This window comes from Hippocampus comes, unplaced genomic scaffold (assembly GCF_001891065.2).
Source record: "Hippocampus comes isolate QL1 unplaced genomic scaffold, H_comes_QL1_v1.1 scaffold221, whole genome shotgun sequence".
In the NCBI taxonomy this organism is placed as follows: Eukaryota; Metazoa; Chordata; class Actinopteri; order Syngnathiformes; family Syngnathidae; genus Hippocampus; species Hippocampus comes.
In genome coordinates, this window is record NW_017806070.1 from 77,584 (window position 1) to 102,273 (window position 24,690).

The window sequence follows — 24,690 nt, forward strand, 5'->3', positions numbered from 1 at the left end:
CCGCCCCCCACAACCCTTGTGAGGATAAAGCGGATTGAAAAATGGATGAATGGATCTTGCTATCTGCCATTGTTCTGCCACGGTGTTCATGGCGTAAAGCTTATCCTTGTCCAAGTATGCAATCACGGGGGAGAACAGGTGCAAACTGCACTGAGCTTTCAAGCTTGGTGGACATGTTTATGGCGGTATGTCATTAGCACAATATCCTTTGTAAATAGAACATTAAGACGGAGCAAACTGCGGCTGAAAATGAAGCACGATTGAAGGTGATGTCAGGGATCACAGTTTATTCTTTGTGTATTCGGCCCTGAGTCTTGTACTAATGTCCTATGACTGAAAGTGACTCTGCAAAGATTCTCAGTGTTATATTTGATTCAACTCTCTCTTTTCAAATGTACATTAAGATTATAACTAGAATGGTATTTTTTTTCACCTTCACAATATGGAGAAGATCCCATCCCATCCATCAGCTCGTGACGCAGAAATCGTAATTCATGCGTTGTTTACGTCTCGCCTCGACAATTGTAACATATGGCTCTCTGGTATTCTCATGTCTATTATAATAAGAGTCCAAACACCACTAAAACTCCAAAATGGAATGTAGTCATACCATGCAGAAAACAAAAACAAAACAAAACAATAAATTCAACATTAGGAAAATTAATTACCATATTTTCTGCACTAAAAGGCGCACCTAAAAGCCTTCCATTTTCTTAAAAGTTCACAGTGCGCCTTAAAATCCGATGCGCCTTGTGTATGGTCATTATGGTAATATGTCAACCCCAAAATGGTTCCTTGCTAGAGACATGCTTACAACGCAGAGTTCAAACTTAAGGCGATCGGTTTCGCAGTTGAATACGGAAATAGAGCAGCGGCAAGAGATTTCAACATTAACGAGTCAATGTTATAACTTGCTGTTGGTTAAGTGAACTGTGTCGCTGCTTTATTAAATACGTTTTACTGACATCTGATCGTCGCTATTTAAATCAGTGTGTAGTGTAGTGTTCTGTTGGCATTTCCTTGAGCGTAGCTCCATCTAGTGGATGCATTGTAGATTGCGTCTTATAATGCGGTGCGTCCAATATATGAAAAAAATTACAAAACAGGCCATTCATTGAAGGTGCGCCTCATAATCCAGTGCGCCTTTTAGTTTGGAAAATATGGTAGTGTTCGGTACTTATTTCCAACCAGAGCAAAACACAGGTCCCATGTCTATCACATCTGACATCTGTTAAGTCAGGAAGAAACAAGGCAGCAGAGCGCGCATTCACAGCTGGATGGGCTAGAGTTACACATACACAAACACACACACACACATTTGTACGAACATCCATGTGTGTATCAAGTCAGTGTAGAGTAGGCCCCGTGGGCCTCTTAAGTTATGGGTGGGACTGCTTTCTGGACAAAGAGGAGGGAATGCTGGGGTGCGACTGTTGTTTGAGCGAACATTTATTTATTTATTTCTGACACCATGAATGCTTGCAAACACCACGCAGAAGGGCATGAGCCGAGATTCAAACAAACTTGTGGCATCTCAACTGTGCGGCCACTGTACTGTTCTACATGAACATTTTAAGTCATTATTAATTATGTGTCAAGATCAGTCTCAAAACTTTCACTGAACATTACGTAAAACTTTTTATGAGTAAGTTACCTAATACCAGTACAAATAAGGCTCTCACGTCCTGTGTCAGTTTAGAGCCAACGAGAATTCCGTTTGACCAGGTAAGCACATGACATGACACGAATTTAAAAACAAAAACAAAAAAAAAAAAAAACTTGTCTTTGGTGATTTTTTTCACACAACACCTCAATCGGTTGGATAGTGGAGAATCACAGGAAATGGAGTCCCAACATCCTTTTTGACGCGAAGCAAAATGGGCCCAAAACAACTTGTTTTCCGTTTGCTTTGCAAGTCAAGTCAGATTTATCTAGCATTTAATCATAAAAGAGTCTCAAAGGGCTTCGCATGCCCACAGTTGACAAATATTAGTGACATTCCCTGATCTTAACCCCACACAAAGGCAAAAAATAAAATAAAATAAATAATCTGGGGGAAAAATAAGAAACCTTGAGAAGGGGCTCCAGAAGGGTCAATCTCTCTTCAATTATGACCAAGCGGCAATGGGTGCCGACTGGGCAAAATGTAACACAGATTGATGTGTTATAATGTTCGTTATAGAATTGTATAGGAGTCCATTTTATAAGATCACGCGCTGTAGGAAGACACCTTCAGACAAAGTAGAAGTGGGTCCTCTTCAATACCGTCCCTGGTTGGTCAATGCAGAAATCTCCATCGCGGCACTTCCGAGGCGGTGGTCCACCTCACATCTTGTCCCGGTCAGTCAGTGCAGAATCTGTTCAGTGACACTTAGGCCCCTCTCCATGCTGGGAAGGAGCGGGCAGGAGAAAGAAGTGGCTCTCAAATGTCTTTTGTCCCACAACGGAGAAATTACAAATTTTTCTTTATTTTTAATAAAAAAAATAAAGGTTTTCTTATCTTATCTTAAAACAGGCCACAACGGAGAAATTACAAATTTCTCCGTTGTGGAAAAATAAAGGTTTTCTTATCTTATCTTAAAACAGGCCAACATGAAGTTCAACTCACTGCAAGAGTATACAAACTAGAGAGCCATATCCTGCCTGTTTTAGATCCTTCCCCAACACACCTGATTCAATTGCTCATGATTGTTTCAGGCCTCTACAGCGCTTTCCAATGAGCTGATCATTGGAATCAGGTGTGTTGGAATATGGAGGGATCTAAAACAGGCAGGATACGGCTCTCGAGGAACCGGAGTTCCCTACCCCTGCTCTAGAACTTGTGGACTTCTTTTTGTCTCTCGGTATAACTAAAAGACTAGCGGGTTGTGAACGAAGAGTTTGGGACGGAACATAGGGTACCACTAAGAAGACAAGATAAGATGGTGCTAAGTTATGTATTATTTGATCAGTTTCAACGGTGTCAAAAAAAGCGCCAAGATCGAGCAATAGCAGTATTGATGAGGTGTTGGAGTATTTAACTCGGAAAATGTCAATAAATTTCAACGTTTGTGGCAAAAAAAAAAAACAAAAAAAATCTCTTAGCCTTGTACGACTGGGTGCCACATTGACGGACAGGGCATGCTCATGCAGGACGGATGGTTGTGTCAGCATGCAACGTCACAATGTTCTCTCCCCCTCCGTCTCCCTGCACTCTCACTGAGCAGCGAGTGATCAATCATTTCAACAACACTGCAATACGGCATCTTTCCTGACTTTGTGGATTTACCATATTGGCCCGAGTATAAGACAGTGTTTTTTGCATTGAAATAAGACTGAAAAAGTGGGGGTCGTCTTATATTCGGGGTCTAGACATTATACCCATTCACGACGCTAGATGACGCCAGATATCACTGAAGCGAATGCTGAACTTGACTCCCCAGGCCAAAGTGAACCCCTGTCACGAAGAATAAAAAAAAAAAAAATAGCGGTAGCACGAAGAAGAAAAATAAAAAATAGCGGTAAGAAAGAAAAGAAAAGAAAATAATAGAAGAGATAACAGGAAATGGAGAAACGTAGCAGCAATCTGGAAAAAAGTGGGTCGAAGATCGGCCAGGTTAAGCGGCACCTGAGGAGAAGTTATGATGTAATTTACATTTCATAATCCAGACGCCATTCATTTACGAATGTGATTGCACTTTAGTTTACATATTTAAATGTTCAGATAGTAAGATTTGAATTAGGCAAAATAACATGCTTTTTCTCTCAAATATATTGTTATAATCATTTGTTTCAGATGTACTGTAATTATTTTCTGTATAAAAATTAATTTGGTGTTGAAAAAGTCTTTTTTCAAACTTGAGTCTTGAAAAAGAGGGGGTCGTATTATAATCAGGGCCGTCTTATATTCGGGCCAATACGGTATTTCAAAGTGGCAAATAAGTTATCATTAACCCTTTGAGGGACAGCAGTTACTACAGTGGACGTCTTATCATGTTATCAGGTTACAGGATATCATTATTGGCGCTTGAAAGGGTTAATAGTATTTGGTGGGGGGAACTAGAGCTAAGATCGGTCCTAAAAAATCGAGCCCGACCCGAACCGGCCCAAGGGTATTTAAGCCCGACCCGGCCCGAGCCCGATCACAAAGCTTGATTTGCAGGCCCGAGCCCGAAGCAAACCCGACATTTCATATTTTATTTGTGAGGACTCGGGAGTAGGAGGGGTGATTTCTGATAACAAAGCCTGTCTTTTGGAACGAAATCTAAGTTAAACAAGACTGTGTAAACATTTACATCTTTTATATTTCTGTTTCTGAAGAGGTTACATTAACCGACAATTTTCTATCATTGACGGATTTTTTTTAAGAGTGGACGGAGAAAATTTAAGGCCGTCCGTCATTTTGACGGGTTGAAAATTTGTTTGTTTGTTGTTTTGTTTGTTTGTTTATTGAACATATATAGAACATACAATAACAGATTGACAAAATGCAAACAAAAATTATAAAAGGAAAAATAAAAGTAAGTAATACAAACATCATCGCAGTTATATGCTCAAAGGAGTAGGGAGAAGTATACAACTTATCTAGTCCTACCCCTTGTTGTGCAATAATGTGTATTGATCATTTTTCAATACCAAAGAAAAGGAAGAAATCTACATATCATCAAATACTTTTACCCTTATGTGTACTATACTTATCTATTTATACACCTTTCGGTTTGTATAAATTGGGCCGTAAACCACCGCAGCAGTACGTCCTTAAGAATCGAGCGCGGCACTTTAAGAGAGAGAAGCAGAGAGACAAAAAAGAATAATGATGGGTGGATCATAAACAGAGACAGGAAGGAGTCTTTGAATTGTCATTGCAAGAGTTTAGGACAGTACGTGTTGTGATGAGGCGACTACTGTTTTTTTGCGAACCACGGTCTCTCATGGCCAAAACTATTGACAGCCTCGAAAAAAAAAAAAAAAGTCAGCGAGAGAGAAGCCCGACCCGACCCGAACCCAAAGTAATGATTGACATTTTAAGGCCCGGGTCGGGTTCGGGCTCGGGCGGCCCGATCTTACCTCTAGGGGGAACAATAACATAAGATAAGAAAACCTTTATTCATCTCACAACGGAGAAATTCCCAATTTACAGCAACAAAAATTATGAAAGGGAGAAGTAGAAAAACAAAAAGTATATCTGTTAATATAAATGATAAAATATAAATATAAGTGTATTCAGAATGGGTGAGTTTTCAGGTCAGGTCTGTCTATTCAATAGCCTGACAGCGGTCGGCAGGAACATGCGGCGCTACAGTCATGGTAATGAAGCTTTATATGGAAGGATTTGTTCTCAACACATGGTTCAATTTACACATGTCTGATGTTTTTGCTTTTAGTGACATATTCTTTGACAATTTGTACCCTGTCAGTGTGAGCTTCACATTATTGAAATACTGTAAAACAGGGGTCCCCAACCTTTTTTGCCCCACGGACCGGTTTATGTCAGACAATATTTTCACGGACCGGCATTTAAGGTGTGCCAGAAATAATACAATAAAATAATATGGTATGAGCTGCATGAACACTGTGGTGTTTTCGAAATATAATAATAAACACAAGGAGCATCTAATCTGGCCGCAACACTCTGATCGCTCTTGTAATGTTTAATGCCTTCAAAATACGACACAACGCAAATTCAAAGTGCATGAAAATGACGACTCACCACAGCCCCGAGCTTGAGTTTTTGCAACCAGACGGTCCCATCTCGGGGTAATAGGAGACAATGACACCTCAAGTGTGTGCTTTATGTCCAGTCTACTTCGTAATTTTGTTTTAGTCGACGTTGCTGCAGAAAACCCCCGCCTCACACAGGTAGGATGTCGGAAATAGCAACAGTGCTATTGTGGCGATCTCAGAGTATTCAGCCATAACTTTAATCCAGTTGTCTCGAACGTACTTTTAAGGCCGCTGTTATTTGCGATCTCCAGCAGTTTTTTTTACTCATTTTGCGAGCTCCGGCGTTTTGATTTTAGCGTAATCTGTCACCGTGACGGAGAAGCGTGGCTTGACGTGTGTCAAGCGTGACTCAGACGGATGTAACGGAGAATCCGGTAATTTTTTAAAATAAAACATATTTCGTTTTCCGAAAAAAATAAAACGGAATTCAGGCAAGTTCTTTCTGTGCGGCCCGGTACCAAATGCCCTGCGGACCGGTACCGGTCCGCGGACCGGCGGTTGGGGACCCCTGCTGTAAAAGGTTCAGTGATGTCGCCACAGCTACTTAGTGGTAATTAAATTTGGCCCTTGTGCATCCGCTGCAACGTCATATTTCAATATTTAACCAAAGTCATATTTCAATATTTAACCATTTTACATGGGACATATATCTGATGCCTCTTGTCAGGGTAAGAATCCTGTATTTGAATGGTTTTACTCAGCACAAAATGGTTCTAGAATGTTTTAGGATTTTTTATTTCACAAATTAGTGCAATGGTACTTCATTTAAAAACATATTTCAAATGTTATCATGAAAAAGGAGATCCCTTATGGGGTTGTATGCTGAATTATGTTCCCTGAAGGATTTGCGTGCGTGTGTGCATGTGTGCGGGTGTTTGTGTATCTAATCCAAGATTTAGAGAATGTATCCCTGCTCAGTCTGTCTGCATGCAACCAGATCACATGATCTGGATAGGTGTGTAGATTACTCGGGATTAGTGATAGTAATCGTGTGAATGGGTGTTGTGGGGTTGTGGGATATGCAACAGTGGACAATGAATGTGTGTGATGGAGAGAAAAAGCAGCATTAAAAAAAAAAACGTGTGTCTGGCTCTGATGTTTGTGTGTCACTATCACAGATATCCTAAATTGATCATTCAACTGTTGACTGACAATCTGACATGACACCATCAGTCACGTTGCATATAATGACTGTATTGCTATTCTAACAATGTGGATATTAGAATGTATCATCCATCCATAATGTGAAACACTTACCCTCACGTGGGTCGCCGGTGTGCCGAAGCCTATCCCAGCTGTCTTCGGGCAGTAGGCGGGGGACACCCTGAACCGGTTGCCAGCCAATCGCAGGGCACACACAGACGAACAACCAGTCACGCTCACAATCACACCTAGGGACAATTTACAGTGTCCAATTAAGCTTCCCCCACCCACGCAGGGGGGGGACATGCAAACTCCACACAGGAAGGCCATGGCCGGATTCTAACCTCCAACCTCTGCACTGTGAGGCAGACATGCTAACCAGTCAACCACCGTGCCGCCACCGCAGGATATATCATAAATAATATTCATATTCAGAGTAGTATTTAATTTAAATAATGTTCATAAATACTGGCCGTTAGCGGCTTTAAAAAAAAAAAAAAACTGTCGTAGGGAATGGGAGGTCGAGATTCAAGACTATTAATAAAGTGTGGTTGTTTCTTTGCTTGCAGGTGATCCTGACAGTTTACCTCAACGACACACAACAGATGCTGACTGAGGTCCCGGTTACTCCTGCAACCAGAGTTGTAGATGTGGTGGAATACTGTAAAGAGGCAGGCGAAGGAGAGTGTCACTTAGCTGAAAAATGGAATGGACATGGTGAGTCTGTTGATGGCTTTCTAAGCCCCTGAAAGTAGCCGCTGCCAAGCCACTTCGAAAAATAGAGAATGCTGGATATCGCCTTGATAGCAAATTACAGACCCATCTCAAACCTCCCCTTCTTAACCAAAACAATTTAAATACCTAAACCACATTGTGATTCTATGCGCCACATCAGTCTCTCATCACAAAAGGGCACTGTCTCTCTATTGATCAATGCCGAAGAACCCATTGAAGGACGACGCAGGACATGTCACATTATGTGGCAATTCTGACATGCCAGACTTCTGTCATTGTGACCGTGAGGCGTCTGGAACCATCAATTGTTGAATACGTCACACTACACGGGCTACAACAATCTATCAAGACAATTCAAAATCGACTATGATATGAATTAGTTTTTCTTGAGCTCACGTTCACATATTTCAAGAAGAATGTCTCTTTCAGCAATATGTTTCTTAAGTATACTTAGAAGTGTGCTTCGATTCTGCAAAATCTTGAAATTGGAATACAGTACTTCACATGATTTTCAGTTGTGCACTATGGATTTCGTGTACCTGTACCGGGCAAGTATGCTTTAAGTAGAACCCCCCCCCCCCAAAAACAAACAAACAAACAAACAAAAAACACTTCATGAGCTCTTGGATGTTGTTCCAATGTAAACATTTCATTCCAACATTCCAACAGACCTGTCAACCCCTATTTTCAAAATAACCTGGAGCACCCAGCCTTATAGCAGAACTGAATCTTTGAGACACATCTCACTAAGTTACACGCAGGAACAACAACATGTGGCACTTATACTGCCAATCTGCTATTTCTGGTCAATTATACTTTTGTATAATTTCCCTACAATGTGAGCCATGTATCCATAAAGTGCATGCATAAATTATAATTGAACAATGGCCACAATAAAATAATTTACCTTTGAATTCTTCAAATCTAAAAAAAAAAATGTGATGCAAGGATCACACTCATTCTGCATTATGTGGATTAAACCTTTAATTGTGCATCTCTGGAAGAATCCCCACCCACTGGGTTGATACAGTATATACTGTAGCGTGGACAGTGGGATACTCACAAACAAAGCCAAGCCCATTCAAACATAACCTCATTTTATGCATTGTCAAAGTAAATGGACCAGTCCATCACATGCAGACACTGGGAACCACTGTGTCCTACATTCATTCAATCCAAGGTGTTAGAGCAGTGATCCACATCACAGATTACGTGTGACTGAGTGGTCAGGCTATAAAAGGTTCTGATACTCAAATGTTTGTTTTTTTTTTTTTAAAGGTTGACCATGTACACTAGTACACAATAAATGGAAACAAGAAATGATGTGTTCTGACAAGAGGTCATGTCTCAGGGCTACAACCTCATGGCTGGTGTGTTTTTTCTGATATGTGTTGATGCCATATGCCATTGTTCAGGATCCTGCTGTTAGCCTTGACAGAGTGATTGGCTGTAGTAGTATAGCACTTGGATGTTTCTTTTTTTTTTCATTGTAGTTTTTTTTTCACCCACCCTCTCGCTGTTCTTTGCCATTTTCATTTAATACACTACTCATTTTCTAATCTTTTATTTTTTTTTACTTATCATACTCATAATCCCTCAAGGGAAATTCATCTCACACACTGCTATTAAAAAAAAAAATGTGTTGCTCAGCACACCAGATCACACACATGCAGAGATATTCTCCAATGACTCATATGGCTCATGTTTGACCTCCACCATAGGTGTCTACTGTATGTGTGCAGATAGATAAATAGATAGATATGTGTCTATGCAGTGTCCTCATTATTCGCCCCTCAGGGCATGAGGCATTCCGATAGTTTTACGTAGATGTGAATGTCCCAGAAAAAGTGTTCACCAGTCGGGCGATCCCTCACTTTGCTGACCACTTCTGAGAGAGAATATGAACTAAAGTGGACGCAGTTAAAAGTTAAATGACCATACTTTTTATTCTTTGTTCTTTGTTTTTTACATTATGCACAACTCTCTTTTATTGTGCCATAATCCAATTGTAACATGTATTTGTTACATATTTTAATGCATTTTTATGCTTCATAAAACATATACCTGTATGTCTGAATTTTGGGTGACTTGGAACGGATTAGGGCATTTGCATGGAAAACGCGTCTCTACTTACAAAATGTTCTAATTCTTCCAGAACCAAATAATATCGTAAGTAGAGGTACCACTGTATAGTGAAAAATCCAGAACTATCAGAACCTTGCTGGTCACACTGCTCTTCTCACCAATAGTCTTCCATTTGTGCTTGTTAAGTTGAGCTTTTAGGGCAAGTGTCAGTTATTTTGGCCTGTTTGAGCAATTAGTGGATATTTTGAACCGAAATTTGTCAGCCAATCTGAGAAAAGGGTTCCCAGATTAGAAAACGAAAGGAAAAGAGTCGAGGAGAATGTTGAGAAAGAAATGAAGTTATACCGTTGTACTCTAAATTCAAGGTTTTTATTTGCATTTAACACAAAGCTCAATGGAAATCGAAGTTTGCATATTATTATGGAATGTAAAATAAAATAGGATATATTAGGCTATAAAATTTGGTCCATATTTCACTGTACTGCGCAATATGTCTTTTGTGTCTTGATGTGACATCGTCTTTTACACAGTTAGAGACGGCTCTCAACTAGCGCTGGTCTGCGATGGTGGAACGTTTTTTTTAAATGACTTGCTACTTGTTTTTTAACAAACTGTTGCTTTTTTTTCCAGCTGTTGTTTTTTATCTTGTATTTGGTTTTTCTTTTACAGTAAATATTCTCTAGTGCGGATTCGTGTTTGCGCTGTCCAATTTGTCCTGATAACAGAAATTCCTCATTTGGGAAATGAGAATGGTACATGTCCTTTATGAACCTGCAAGTATGTTGACAAAATGGACGTGTAACAACACAATCAATAAAATACACAAATATACTGTCCAAAAACTGATTACATTACGAAAACTGCAATACAGGTGTATCCCAAAAAAAATCACAACAGTGAAATACAGACAGTATTTTAATGTTTATTTTTTTCTGTCTTGGGGAAAAAAATGTGTCTATTTTGGATTGTTTTGTTGGATGCATTCTTTGGTTTATGACAATGTTTGCCTGCGTGTCATACAGTTTTCTTGCTAGTTGCAAGTAACTGTCCCGTTGATCACTGATGTCTGGTAATTCTTGTGCATACTGATGGATTTGTTGCCATTTGCATTGCTTCCTCACTGGATGGTGGCTTGTCATCAGGAGTTGAATCGATGCCTTGTTTTTTAAAGTTCCGTAGATTTGCGTCTTTCCGACTCCAAGTGTCTGCTGGATGCTTTTAACTTTGTGTCCAGCCTTGCTCAAACGGATGCATTTCACTCGCTCCGCTCCAGTCATTACAGCTCTTCGACGTTTCGATGCCGTGATCTACACGACGTAAGTGAGTAAAGTTAAAATCTTTCGCAATTGCAGTAAAACGCACGCCAATAAAAAGTCACTTACACGTCTTCGTTTCGAATCTGATGAATGAAAACGGCGAAGCGAACACGTTTTTTTCGGTCGTGTCGAGTGGGTGCTGCTTTTAAGCTAGTGCCGCGTTCTACAGGACGTTAAGTGAATAAAGTTAAAATCATTCACAATTACAGTAAAACGCACGCCAATAAAAACTCACTTACACGTCGTCGTTTTGAATCTGATGATCGAAAAACGCGAAGTGAAAATGTGTCTCAGTGTCGTAGTTCCGTAGCATCGGGTGGGCGTTGCATGTATTTAAGCTCCCGCGGCATGACGTCTCAATCCGGGTTACGGGTAGTGGAATTTCCGCCTACGTAAGTTCCGGTAACATGTAATATCGTAGTCAAAACGTTAATGCACAGGTTTTTGTTCCGGGTGAAGGAAATTCCTTTTCATAGAATTCCGGGGATGGGAATATTTACTGTAATTGCAATAGGAATCTCAACTACTGTACTGTGTTAAACAGACATCTGACGACCATCTTGATCAATCGATGTGAGGTTTGCATCGATCTGTCACACTATGTCACATGTCTGTAAAACAGCTGTTCTAATTAAATCCATTCCAGTTCGGAATAGATTATGTCACATGTGAACAGTTGACCAGAGATCTTCAATTGGAATGATTTCAGTCAGAATGACATAAAATTTAGCATGTAACCCCGGCGAATGCGAATCGCTGAGAGAAACAATAATGGAATCGGATTCGCTAAATTCTTCTTGTCATCCTTTTTGACACCTTGGCTTTCCTTCTGTCTCTTGTCAGAGCGAGTTCTCCCTCAGCAGTTGTTACTCCTGGACCTCCTTCAGCAGTGGGGGGCAAGGAGGCCAGAGGTCAGCTTCTACCTGCGACACTGTCCCTCCTTGCCACAAGGTACAGCACACATACTATGCTTTAGCCACAGTGGTGTCGCTAGACTTTTATCCTTGAGGTGGCCAGGGTGTCAACATTCATTTTTATATTGAATGAAATTGGCGCGCACACACCCACACACACACACACACACACACACACATACACACACGCACGCGCACGCGCACACGCACACAGATCCATCCAGCGTTCCATTCGAAGCTCCAGCCTTCCCATGTGGAGTTTTCATGTTCTTCACGTGCCTGTGTGGGTTTTCTCCGAGTACTCCAATTTTCCTCACACATTACAAAAACATGCACTGAACACCCTAAATGTGGGGGAAAAAATCCCCCCAAACCCCCCAAATTATCTGGAGGGGCGGATCCAAGCATATTTTATGGGGGGGGGGGGCAGTGCCCTCCCTCAACCCTCTCTTGCTCTGCCAGTGTTTGGCCATACCTACTGTATTTTATGATATCTTTAACTACTGTGAGACAACAATATTGTGAGTCATGGCATGATTTCATCTATTCTATTTTTTTCATTGTACCCTCTTTGTATGGTTGTTCATATTAGTTGTAGTATTTTTTTGAAGGCAACATTATACTTTATCACAAGAAGAAAATTCCCCAGTGAGTGATGTTTAATGAGGTTTAGAGGTGAGGTCAGGGGCTCAGTCAGTAATTAGCCTGATAAGATGATTACAGTTATATAACATGCATGGTGCAATCCTGAATGGGAGGAGAGGTCTGCTTAAGAAATATTGATGACTGTATTGTGTGCCTGACGTAATGTAATTCATGGGGGTGGTTCATTTAATTTCAGAATGGATCATGAGCCGTTCTTGCCAACACACAAATAAACCTGTAAATGACCCATATTGAGCTCCGATTCATGTTTTTCCAGTATTTTCTAAGATCAAAAAAGGTCCATGAATGTTCCATAGCAATCCAGTCTAGTGACAAAATGTACAGAAACTGACAGCCACACGTGTGAGTTTTTGTGTTGTTATGACGGCCAGCGAAACCAACCTTCCCTTAACCATACGAAGGTCTTGGCTTGTTGGAGCCCATCGCAGCGGTCTTCAGGCACCAGGCTAGTTGCCAGCCACTTGCAGGGTACACGAAGACAGACTGCCATTTGTGTTCACAATCACACCTACGGACAATTTAGTGTACAATCAACGTACTATGCATGTTTTGGGGATGTGGGAAGAAACCGCAGTGCCCGGAGAAAAACTCACACAAGCGCGGGGAGAACATGCAAACGCCACCCAGGAAGGCTGGAGCCCACATCTGAACCCCCAACTTCTGTACAATGAAAGCAAACCACCAGCGACCTGGCCTCTACCAGCAAAATTGTTGAAGAGGGGGTGGGATTCCAAACTGGTGATTGAAACATTTATAGTAACTATGAACACATTATCAGGAGCATTCATCAGAAAATTTTGTCACCCTGTAGGTCCGCCTGAGGTTATGTGCGAGTTTAAAGTTGCTCCACACCAAATGGAGAAGGAAACCTAAATATACTACCCGGTACTATTAATTGGTTGATCCCCATCCATGTATGATTGATGAATTTAATGATTGACTTTGACAGTAACGTGTATTGTTAGATAAAACAATATGTCTGCTTTGACGACATATCCTTTTCATATATGAATGCATACCATGATGGTTTACTGCATGTAGAATATATTTAATTTGAAGGAAAATCATGCTGTTGTTATATGTTTGACAAAAACTCTTTATATGTCATGTGATTAAAATTACCCAAAACACATATGGGAAATATACTACTGCATACATTTTTTTCGTTTACACTGCGGTATATGTCAGCCTATGAAATTTAAAATGGCAGCACAATTTTTTGCAGAACAAATGAATCATGTGACAGAGCAATGAGATCACCCTGATGCAATGAAAATATTTTTTCATTGTATGAACTGATTAGGGCGGCCCAGTGATCAGCTGGTTAGTGAGTCGGCCTCACAGTGCAGAGGTGCAGGGTTTGATTCCGGCTCCTGCCTTCCTGTGTGGAGTTTGCATGTTCTCCCCGTGCCTGCGTGGGTTTTCTCCAGGTACTCCAGTTTCATCCCACATTCCAAAACCATGCATGGCAGGTTAATGGAACACTCTAAATTGTCCCTTGGTGTGAGTGTGAGCGCATATTGTTGTTCGTCTCTGTGTACCCTGCGATTGGCTGGCAACCGGTTCAAGGTGTCCCCCGCCTACTGCCTGAAGATAGCTGGGATAGGCTCCAGTACCCCCCGCGACCCTCGTGAGAATAAAGCAGATCAGAAAATGCATGGATGGATGGAAAGTCCGAGTCCAACGCCCGTGTCGTGGTTCCGAATACGAATGGAGGGCAGCCGACAAACCAGGGTGCAAGTTCTATTTAACAACAGGTAGTGTCCTACTTGGAGTCTATCGACATTTCCATGGACTCTGAAGGCATCAAGCCCTGTCACCGACTGCCAAAAAGTAAGCCCAATGCCAAACAGAGTGTGATAATGAGATTTGTCAACAGAAAACGCAAAGTCGCTTTGCGTAAACAAGGAAGAAAGCGCAGTGGTGTATTCATCCATCAGCACTTAACAAAACCCAATGCTGGAATTGCATGGACAGCATGGAATCTGAAGAAACGAGGGAAAATTCAAAGCACATGGACTATGAACGGCAAAACATTTATCAAGTTGAAGGGTCCACCAGAGGAAGCCAAGATAAAAAAGCAGCACGTAAGGCAACTCACCTCCATCACAGACATAAAGTCAGCTCACTAATACTGATAACTACTGTCACACATGAAGCATGAACACTGAACAAATGCTGGAACCCAACTACTTTAGGGATCTTAAACTTTTACCTTGATGGCTATGAACTTCATTATGTCCATTAAGTGAAAAAATCGCGGGGTGGTGTAGCAATATTTGTTGACTGTCCACTCCCCTTCAAAGTCATTCAAGAAACGTCCTCTGTAATTGATAATGTTTTAGAGTGCATCTCAATTGGAATTTGTAACCACAAAAAGAAAAATATACAATAGATAACAACACAGCTCTATTTATACAGGACATTTCACAAAAAGGGCGGCACAGTGGTCGACCCATCTCAATTTTTACCACAGCTCTCATAAATCATTGAAAAATTATTTAATGTAAGACTGGATTCATGTTTTACAAAAATAAAATATAATTACTGACAGTCAGTATGGTTTTAGAAAAGAATCGATAAACAGCCCCAGGAATAATTGATAGAGTTGACGATTTCCAGCTGGGGTGTTTGTTCAGAATCAGAATCATCTTTATTGGCCAAGTATGTCGAACACACAATGAATTTGTCTCCGGTAGTACAGGCTACACTCGTATCATCATAGACAAGGACATGACAAATAAGTATGGATGGACATTCCGTAATGTAAGGGTACCATTGTGCGGTGGTACCACCCAATGACAGCTGTGAGACAATGTGCAAAGTATCAAGCAAACCTAAAGTGATCAGTGGTAGAATACAATACTATAACAGTTGTACAGTTGGTGCAGAAAATCATTGCACCATTTTAAAGTGACCAGTAGCAATATTTGTAGTACAACAAGTGTGCAATTGTGCAGATGTCCTTGAGCGCTTCATAGTGTCTGGTGCTGTGGAATATACAGTAGATCAGTGACAGTGGTTCAAGTCAGTACAGAGCTGGAGCTATAATGATTATAACGGTAATGCTGTTCCACAGGGTTGTGCAAAATTGCAAAGAGCCACTATACAGGTAGAATTGGGTTACTGTTTAGGGCAGGGGTGTCAAACTCTGGTCCCGGAGGGCCGCTGTCCTGCATGTTTTCCAAGTCTCCCTGTTGCAACACACCTGATTCAAATGATCAGATCATCAGCAAGCTCTGCGGAAGCCTGACATTGAACCTGTTCATTTGGCTGCGGGACATGCCCAGAACACTTCACCACGGAGGTATCCTTATCAGATGCCTGAGCCACGTCATCTGACTCCTCTCAATGTGGAAGAGTAGCAGGGAGAGTCCGGACACCCTGCGTAGGCCACTTCTTTACATAAATGATGTAATGTCTCTAAAGTATAGACTCTGTCCATATTTGATTTTGTATTTGATTGACATGTCAAGATGCTAATTGTCTTGGCCATGGTAACGCTAATATTAAACACACAAGCTAGCTAAAACACTAAAAGTCTTTCAATATTGGTGAAGAATTGGTCCTTGCCACAATTAAGACTGCGTTGTTGTTACTCTTCTTACATTGAGAAAAAACAAAAAACTGTGGATTCTTGTCTTCTGCCTCCCACTGTTGGAATTAATGGTTGCCGGTCCGCAAAGGGTATGGACTTGTATGGACCGGTACGCGGCAGAAAAAAGGTTGAGGACCACTGCTCTAAATCACTGCACTACTAGTGTCTGTCTACTTTTCTGTTGTGACAAGATTATTCCACTGCATTTTCCACCTATTCATTTTGATTGGTTGGTGATAATTCCAGGGTGAAGCCTGCTTCTCACCCAAAATTGGCAGACATAGACTCTAACTCACCTGTGACCCTCATTCCGACAGGCATTCCAAACAATATTTGGATGTTGGGTAACCAATTGGCAACAAGACTAACAGATTTTTATGTTTCTGCTTCTTTATACAGGAAGTCAGGAGACTTTGGAGACAACTTGGACCACAGAAGCAACAGAGGGCACGGACACCAGTGTAAGCATGCACCACACAAACACATACTTCTACTACAAACAGTGCTTGCAGTATGTACAATATGCACACAATTATAACTATAGTGTTAATGGTTGAGTTGCTATACCTGAAAAAATAACTAATTTCTAACCACATTTTGTCTGTCATTTCGTAAAAGTCAAGCAGTTGTCATATTAGCAGCTATTTTTTTTTTGGTCCCTGTTGCTTTTGCATCAGACCAGACGCTTCCATTATCCATGCTGGTTAGGGTGCCAATGACCATGTTTGTGTATAACAGTGTGTTGGTCAGTCTGGTGTGTGTGTGTGTGTGTGTGTGTGTGTGTGTGTGTGTGTGTGTGTGTGTGTGTTGGCTAGTCAGTGAAGGTGGGATTAGTTTGGTCTCATGACATAACCAGACTAAGAGGATTGTTAGCTAGCCAAACAGCTCCTCCTCATCCTCCTCGTCCTCTCACCTTTCTCACTTCTCCACGATCGTCTTGCGTTGCTTTCTCCATCGTGTGATTTTTACATTTTCTGCAAAGACCAAAACAATTTCAGGTGCGGCTGCAGTTTGGAAGGGTGGGGTAAGTTCAATGTGTTTTTAATGTAACAAAATGTGGTTTTCAATTTTTTTTTCTTTGCTCATCACACCTGGACACCTGATTTTATTTTTGCTAAGCTAATCATTTTTACGTGATAATATTATCATATAAAAAAGTAATATAAAGAAAAAAAATTATGAACCAAAACAAGCTTAGATTGAGTGACTTTTTTTCAAAAAACTAACACCATCCAAGTAAAATTTACTCAAAATCTCTTTGTAAAATGTACTTAGAATTTCTGAGCGAAATAAAAAAGTAAATATCACTCCAATTTTTTTTGGTGTGTGTTGGCGACAGACAGTAAAAAGACTGAAATTCCCAGATGACTGTTCGACCTTCCTTCTTACTGCAAACAGTTGTGCTATAATACAGAAATTAATACATTTAAAATCACATTTAAACTTAACCCCAACGGCTCATGTATTAAATTGATTGCCAGAGACGTAAATAAAGAATATTTATAATTATAGTTTTATAATTGTATGTAGTTGTATGTAAGACGTAAAAGTAAAAAGTATTAAGCTAGCTAGCTATCTTCATTTGAACAAATTATTCACTTGTTAGCTTCATTATGATTAGCTTGTAACGAGCACATGGCTGCCGTATTGCTACAAGTCTTCTTTAATTAATTAATTGACTTTTAATGTCGTGGATGCTTGTTAATGCTCTTGTAACTTATGTTAACCTTCATTATTATTTTAGATACGCTATAGTGGAACGCCATGACTAGAGTTCTTGTTTGCAGTGTCAATCTGACACAAACATCAGCTCCTTCGTCATTATTCAAACTGAGAAACATTCCTGAAAAACTGCACTCATGTGATCAAAGTAGACTTTGATAGTGGGGGAAGATGCTGGTCTGACCTGGATGGCAAAAATGTATTGTGAGGGTCTGTCTGGGAATGTTTGGCAGAGTCCTCCATCAGAAAAAGTTTAAATTCCCACCTTGGCAGAACTTCTCTTACATTCCGGGGAGGCAGGGAACATAGAGTCCGAGTGGACAATGTTACGCACCTCCATTGTTGAGGCAGCCGACTGCAGCTGTGGCTGTAAGGTGAACGATGCCAGTTGTGGCGAACTGTTTGGGGAAACCAGCAGGGAATGATGCTGGCAATCTGAACAAGGAGTCCTATTGGGCATTTGGGTCTGTGGGACTCCAGAGGCAGCTGATGGTTACCGGCTAGCCAAAAAAATGTAACTTTGGTGGTCGCTGAGGCACTTGGGTGTGGAAGGCGTTTGGTGAAGCCATAGAAAACAACCTATGGACAGTTTTGAAGAAATTCTGGTCTTGTGTCTTGGGTTAAATTTATTTCTATGACTGTACTTCCATGCCAAAGCATCATGACTTGAAGTCAAAATTCGCTAAATCTTTCTACTAACTGGTGGGCTGCCAGTGTTCCTCGCAAGCTACACAAAAGCATACTACCATTCAGTTCGCTGCATGACAAATGTGTTTCCTGAACAGAAGAAGTCCTAACCCTATGTACAGAACGCAGCCTCGACACATGGTTTACTGATGGACAAGCGGTAGGTGGTGCGGTTCAAATGTGTGACCAGCATAAGCCATAGCCTGGGGCAGCAGGAATGTCTGAGTTCTGTTATTAGAGATCAGGAGGAATATTTTTACTGGAGGAGCTGAGCATCTGATGCGGTGATGGGGGTGAATGCTGAAGAGATCAATGTGAACAACCTTGTTTTACCTAAATACATACAATGGTGTTTTGACACACCGGAATCGAAGCAAATAAAAACAAATGATTATGCACAGTCATTTGCACTCCTTTACTACAAAGCCACGCTGTTGTAATATGCCCAAACTGTGACATTGGCGTGATGAAATAGTCAGCGATGGATGTCCTTGAAAAAGATGTTACTTGGATGCCAGCATATGGTATGTTGCGCTGAAACCTGAGTGTGTCTTTTCACATTACAGTAGTGGTGCCTTCACAGATGTGCAAATTCCCCATGGCATGGGCACTAATGCACGCCGATACCATCACATGATGATCTTTAAAGTTTGTGCTGATAACAATTGGAATGGTGCTTTTCCTTTTTTGGCCCAGAGAACACAAAGTCTATGATTTCCCTCCCAAATTTGAAATGTGGACTTGTCAGACTACACTTTTTCACTTTGCGTCAGTCCATCTCAGATGAGCTCATGCCGAGAGCCGCTGACTGCGTTTTTGGGTGTTGTTAATAAATGCCTTTTGCTCTGAATGGTAGCGTATTAACTTTGCTTTGTTATTTCAGATTTTGTTTCCAATTCCTGCAGCCCACACACACCCACAAACTGTACCTAGATGACTGATCCAGATTCCTGAAATGTGGACTTGTCAGACTACACTTTTTCACTTTGCGTCAGTCCATCTCAGATGAGCTCATGCCGAGAGCCGCTGACTGCGTTTTTGGGTGTTGTTAATAAATGCCTTTTGCTCTGAATGGTAGCGTATTAACTTTGCTTTGTTATTTCAGATTTTGTTTCCAATTCCTGCAGCCCACACACACCCACAAACTGTACCTAGATGACTGATCCAGATTCCTTTGCGTGCTTGTAAGAGAGTGTGTTTGTGTGTGTGTGTTTGTGTGTGTGTGTGTGCGTGTGCGTGCGTGCGTGTGTGTGTGTGTGTGTGTGTGTGTGTGTGTGTGTGTGTGTGTGTGGCGACCCTTCCACGTAATGGCAACAGAGGAAGGCCTAACATAAGTATCGGAGTTGGGGAGGATTAAAATGTGGTGTGCTGTCAAGGTTTGGATCTTCTAAACACAGTACACACACTGGGAGTTGGGGCTGAGGGACAATTTAACACAGACACATGACACTAGATGACTAAGTTAAACACTCCCAAATTCCATTGCCTTATGAATGAAGTGAACAAAATGAACCAAAGCTAGTTATGGCGAAGAACTGATTTGTTACACTAAACCAAAGACAGCGGAATGAAAACACACACATGGGATGAGTGCTGACAAACACATAACACTGCCAGCCACCGACTGACTACATACAGCCCACCCTGAAAGCAACCGAGACCTTTTTGTTAAAACAGTGATGGTTAATCTTGTCAGGTGGTGGCACACCTGAAACTATTTGCTCATGGGGTCAACCTCCACTGCACTTATTGGTCGGCTGACCTGGGGATGAGGGCCAACAATTAGGAAGGAACAGGGGGCTTGTTCTCACACACAGACAAAGATTAACCCCAAAATCTCCCCCAAAATTAATGGCCAGGAAATACCGTGGACCGTTAACAGTGTGTGTGTGTGTGTGTGTGTGTGTGTGTGTGTGTGTGTGTGTGTGTGTGTGTGTGTGTGTGTGTGTGAGAGAGAGAGAGAGAGAGAGAGAGAGAGAGAGAGAGAGAGAGAGAGAGAGAGAGAGAGAGAACATGATGGGAAAAGTATGTCGCATCATGGGGCAAATGTTCTCCCCACCACATATATAGGTAGGTGTGTGTCACTGGGCAGGTCGAACAAAATTCTTGGACCCATCGCTAATATGAACACATTCTATTTTTACCTTAACTCCTCATCTTACTCACGACACACATCTAAAGGCAGTGGTGCAGTGATTTCCCGACTGAGAAAGTGGGAGAGGTTGAGAGTGTGGAGTTTAGAGGGTGTGTGTGTGTGTGTGGGGGGTTGGTCAGGTGGGTAGGTGAGACTAGATGTCGTTGCAGCAAAAAGCCAACTGCAGCAGCATGACAAGGACTCGACAAGCAAAAGGGTGGAAGAGCGATGGTTCAAATGTACTGAAGACAAAAACAGTATAGGAAATCATTTACATGTACGAAGACTGGATGAAATAAGCGGTCAATTGTGTACCTTTTTAAAAATAAAACATTACTGCTAACTTCAGTAATAACTGATTATTTGTGTCTACATTATATAATTTTGACCCTACACATCATGTGCGACCATACCAAAAACAGACTTCATAAAGGAATGAAGAAAGGGAGGGAGTGAGGGAGTGTGCCTTGCACAAAGAGGAGAGGGAAGGAAGGAGAGAGAGAGAGAGAGAGAGAGAGAGAGAGAGAGAGAGAGAGAGAGAAAGAGAGAGAAAGAGAGGTGTGTCGTAAATCATCAGTTGCGAAATGGGAAAGTTGTAATCAGAATTGCTTTGTTTTTTACGCTGCTACAAGCCTGCAGCATCCTTCGTTGACCAGAAAGCGTAAAGGGCTGCTGTTTGTCCAGAAGTGCGGTCAGGATGGAGTGGAATGAGGTGGATTTGGTGCAGGAATTTACCGTTGAAGGGCAATGCAGCAAAATTAAAGTCCGCTCCTGCAGGATCACATGGGACAGCCTGCAGGTAAATACAGCACGGCAGGAAACTGATTGAGACTGCATGTTAATATCAGTTGGGGAAGGACAACAGCACAGCCTGTGTTGATTGCATGAGCTATGCAAGCAAAGAGTCCCAAAAAGTGCCTTTTCCCTTGCCGTGCAGTGCTTGGCCGTAACTGTAAGAAATACTTGCATTTTATTTTGGATGTTCCAACTATGACAAGTGATTCAGATGGGTTAATATGCTCAGCTTCTACAAAACATTAACTTGTTAAAAGAGCAAGGGTAAGTATGCAACACAGCACTGTGCTGCATTATAAATGGCTTCATGCAGCAATTTACTGAAGTGATACCAATGGCAGAACCTTTTTTTTTTCTCCCAGCCACGCTGACCGTTTTGCATGGAACTATTCAAAAGTAAAGCTCACCAGTTGCTTTATATTTTTAATTATCTTTTTCCACCATATTTTTTCACTTGTGTTACCGTTTCGGATTTGCTAGAGGTCTGTGCTCTACTGAAGGACATTCTGCACCCTTAACCTGCTGGGTTAAATATTCTTTTTAACCCACAATTTTAATGGTGTAGTTATAAGTGGTCATTGTGGAATCGCTATTTTAACACCTATAAAAGTGACCTTAAACTTTTGCACATTGCAAAGCCTTATTTCTGAAAAGTATTTGAGAAAATGGAGGGAAACATAGTCGATAGTGTCGTGGTACACTCTCCTGATGTGTGTGGGCAGCGTGGGATCGGTTCCCACTCACTGGCGGTGTGAATGTGGGTGTGAATGGTTGTTGTTCTCGAGATGTGCCCGGTGGTGTGAATGTGAGTGTGAATGGTTGTTCGTCTCAACATGTGCCTTGTGACTGACTGGAGGCTCCAGCAACCCCCCGCAACCCTGTTCGGGGAAAAAGCGGTGTGGATAGATAGGGAAACGTAAGTGGGTGCATACTTCCGATAAATGGGTCAAACCAGGGTTGCCCATTATGTTGATCGCGATCGAACAGTAGCTCATGAAGGGAGTGTGGGTAGCTCACATGGCATGAAGTCAATAACCCCCCAGGCCTTCCAGTTTTATGCTATTGATATATCTGCCTGTCAATGGCACTTGAGTTAAAAAAAAAAATTAAAAAGTAGGCCCTTGGCTATAATTTGTTGTGAAAATTGTCTCTTGAATGCCAAACACGGCAGCCAATCATATGCCGGTTGCAAGCCTCACCGCGTATGCGCATATAAGGGCGCTACCTAGCAAACCTAGCTAACAAGCATTTTCCATTTTGTTTCATATACTCTAAACTTAATAATAAAATTTAGAAACGATTAGTGGACCTAGTAAGCAAAGTACAGTGTTTCCATACAGAGTTGGCGATGCACTTGGGCACTCACTGGCGGTTTCCCCGGAGCTTCAGAGTGACATGCAGAACAGAGGGGTCATCCGCCAGAATATTGACGCAAGGCCAGATAGCGGGGGCCTTCCATGGCATATCGTGGCTGCCGGTCAGTCTATGTGTTGATGGTGGCAACTGGGATGGCCTGCTGACCGACTGGTGCTTGCTGGCCGGGTCGAAGGAGGGAAATGTGGAGAGGCATTTTAGGGCCTTTGATAAAAACATTCAGTCCAATTACAATTCCAACATGACTGATGTTCATTGGGAGGCCTGTAAAGTTTAGAGTAATGTAAGGACAGAAAATAGACACTAGTTGCATTGTGCAATACGGGTTCATGCATTTATGCACAAAGATATATATTACATATTATTACTGTATATATTGCATTTAAAGAATTCCCCAGTATATTTATTAATGGAACAAATTAATAAAGTAGGTACAGTGGTACCTCTCCTTACGAAATTTATTGGTTCTGGAAGAAATTTCTTAACTAGAAAATTTTGTAAGTAGAGACGCGTTTTCCATGTAAATGCCCTAATGATGCCTAATCCGTTCCCAGCCCTGCCAAAATTCAGACATAAATGTTTTCTAAAGCATAAAAATGAATCAAAATGTATCAAATACATGTTACTATTAGATTATTGCACAATAAATGAGAGTTGTACATCATGTAAAAAACAAAGAACAGAGTGAAGAGTAAAAATGATGATCAATTAACTTTTAACTGCGTCCTCATTGTTTTTTGCCCTCTTTCGTTCGTGTTCTCTCTCAGAAGTGGTTTTGCCTGGCATTTTGTAAAGAACTGATCCAAGAACGTTTGCTTTTGTCAGCTTTTAACAATCCTCGAAAAGGTCCAAGTCAAACATCAGCATAGCGCGTCAACCTCATAGTGCAGAGGTTCGGTTCCAGCTCTGGCCTTCCTGTCTGGAGTTTGCATGGTCTCCCTGGGCCTGCGTGGGTTTTCTCCGGGTACTTCGGTTTCCTCCTACATTCGAAAAACATGTATGGCATGCTGACTGAACACTTGAAATTGTCCCTAGGTGTGAGCTTGAGCGGGGATGGTTGTTCGTCTGTGTGTGTCCTGCGATTGGCGGGCAACCAGTTCAGGGTGTCACCCGCCTTCTACCCGAAGACGGCTAGGATAGGCTCCAGCACCCCCCGTGACCCTTGTGAGGATATGCGGATAAGAAAATGGATGGATGGATGGAAACATCAGCATAGTGAGCGATCGCCCAACTAGTGAACACTTTTTCTGGGTGATTCACATCGGAACGCTTCATGGCCCGAGGGGCGAATGATGAGGACGCTGCATAGACACATATCTATCTATTTATCGATCTACACACATAGACACATACGGTAGAGGTCCCTCTTAGCCAATGGGATGCCAGGAAGATGCCAGATAATAGCCAATGGCAGAGCAGCTTTAAGTATGTTGCGTTCAGGAAACTCGGAGCTGCATGTAGCGGCCCATACTGTATTTTTACCTTTCGTATCTTGAAATTTCTTTGCAACAAGAGGCAATATTTTCCTGTTGAGGCGTTTCGTAACTTGAAAATTTCGTATGAAGAGACATTCTTAAGTAGAGGTACTACTGTATATAATTTTGACATGGTCATCTTGCAGCTGACATGCTGAAAAAGTGTGAACCCCCCTGGGTTAAACAACCAAGAACGAGTCGACTTTAATGTGACCAAATAAGCTAACAGTGACCTGAATTTCTGTATTTTATGGAAATGTAGATGCCCTGCACGACCATGCACCACATCAGCAGTCTGTTGTTGCTGCTATAAATCCTTGGTTGGCTTGTGACTCAGCATCAG

The 24,690-nt window shown here is 41.6% G+C and overlaps 1 protein-coding gene across 4 annotated transcripts in view; it reads left to right on the forward strand.

The window, feature by feature from the left end:
* LOC109530230 (apoptosis-stimulating of p53 protein 1-like) overlaps nucleotides 1-24,690 on the forward strand; it is a 75,581-nt gene that overhangs the window by 20,519 nt on the left and 30,372 nt on the right. For 2 of the 4 annotated variants that reach the window (XM_019893838.1, XM_019893840.1), the window contains exons 2-4: nucleotides 7,416-7,563; nucleotides 11,826-11,933; nucleotides 16,560-16,621. In XM_019893838.1, coding sequence (XP_019749397.1) covers nucleotides 7,416-7,563; nucleotides 11,826-11,933; nucleotides 16,560-16,621 — 318 coding nt within the window. Of the gene's footprint in view, nucleotides 1-7,415; nucleotides 7,564-11,825; nucleotides 11,934-16,559; nucleotides 16,622-20,908; nucleotides 21,503-24,690 lie in introns of those variants that run through there. The other 2 variants (XM_019893839.1, XM_019893841.1) reach the window with 2 other exon arrangements.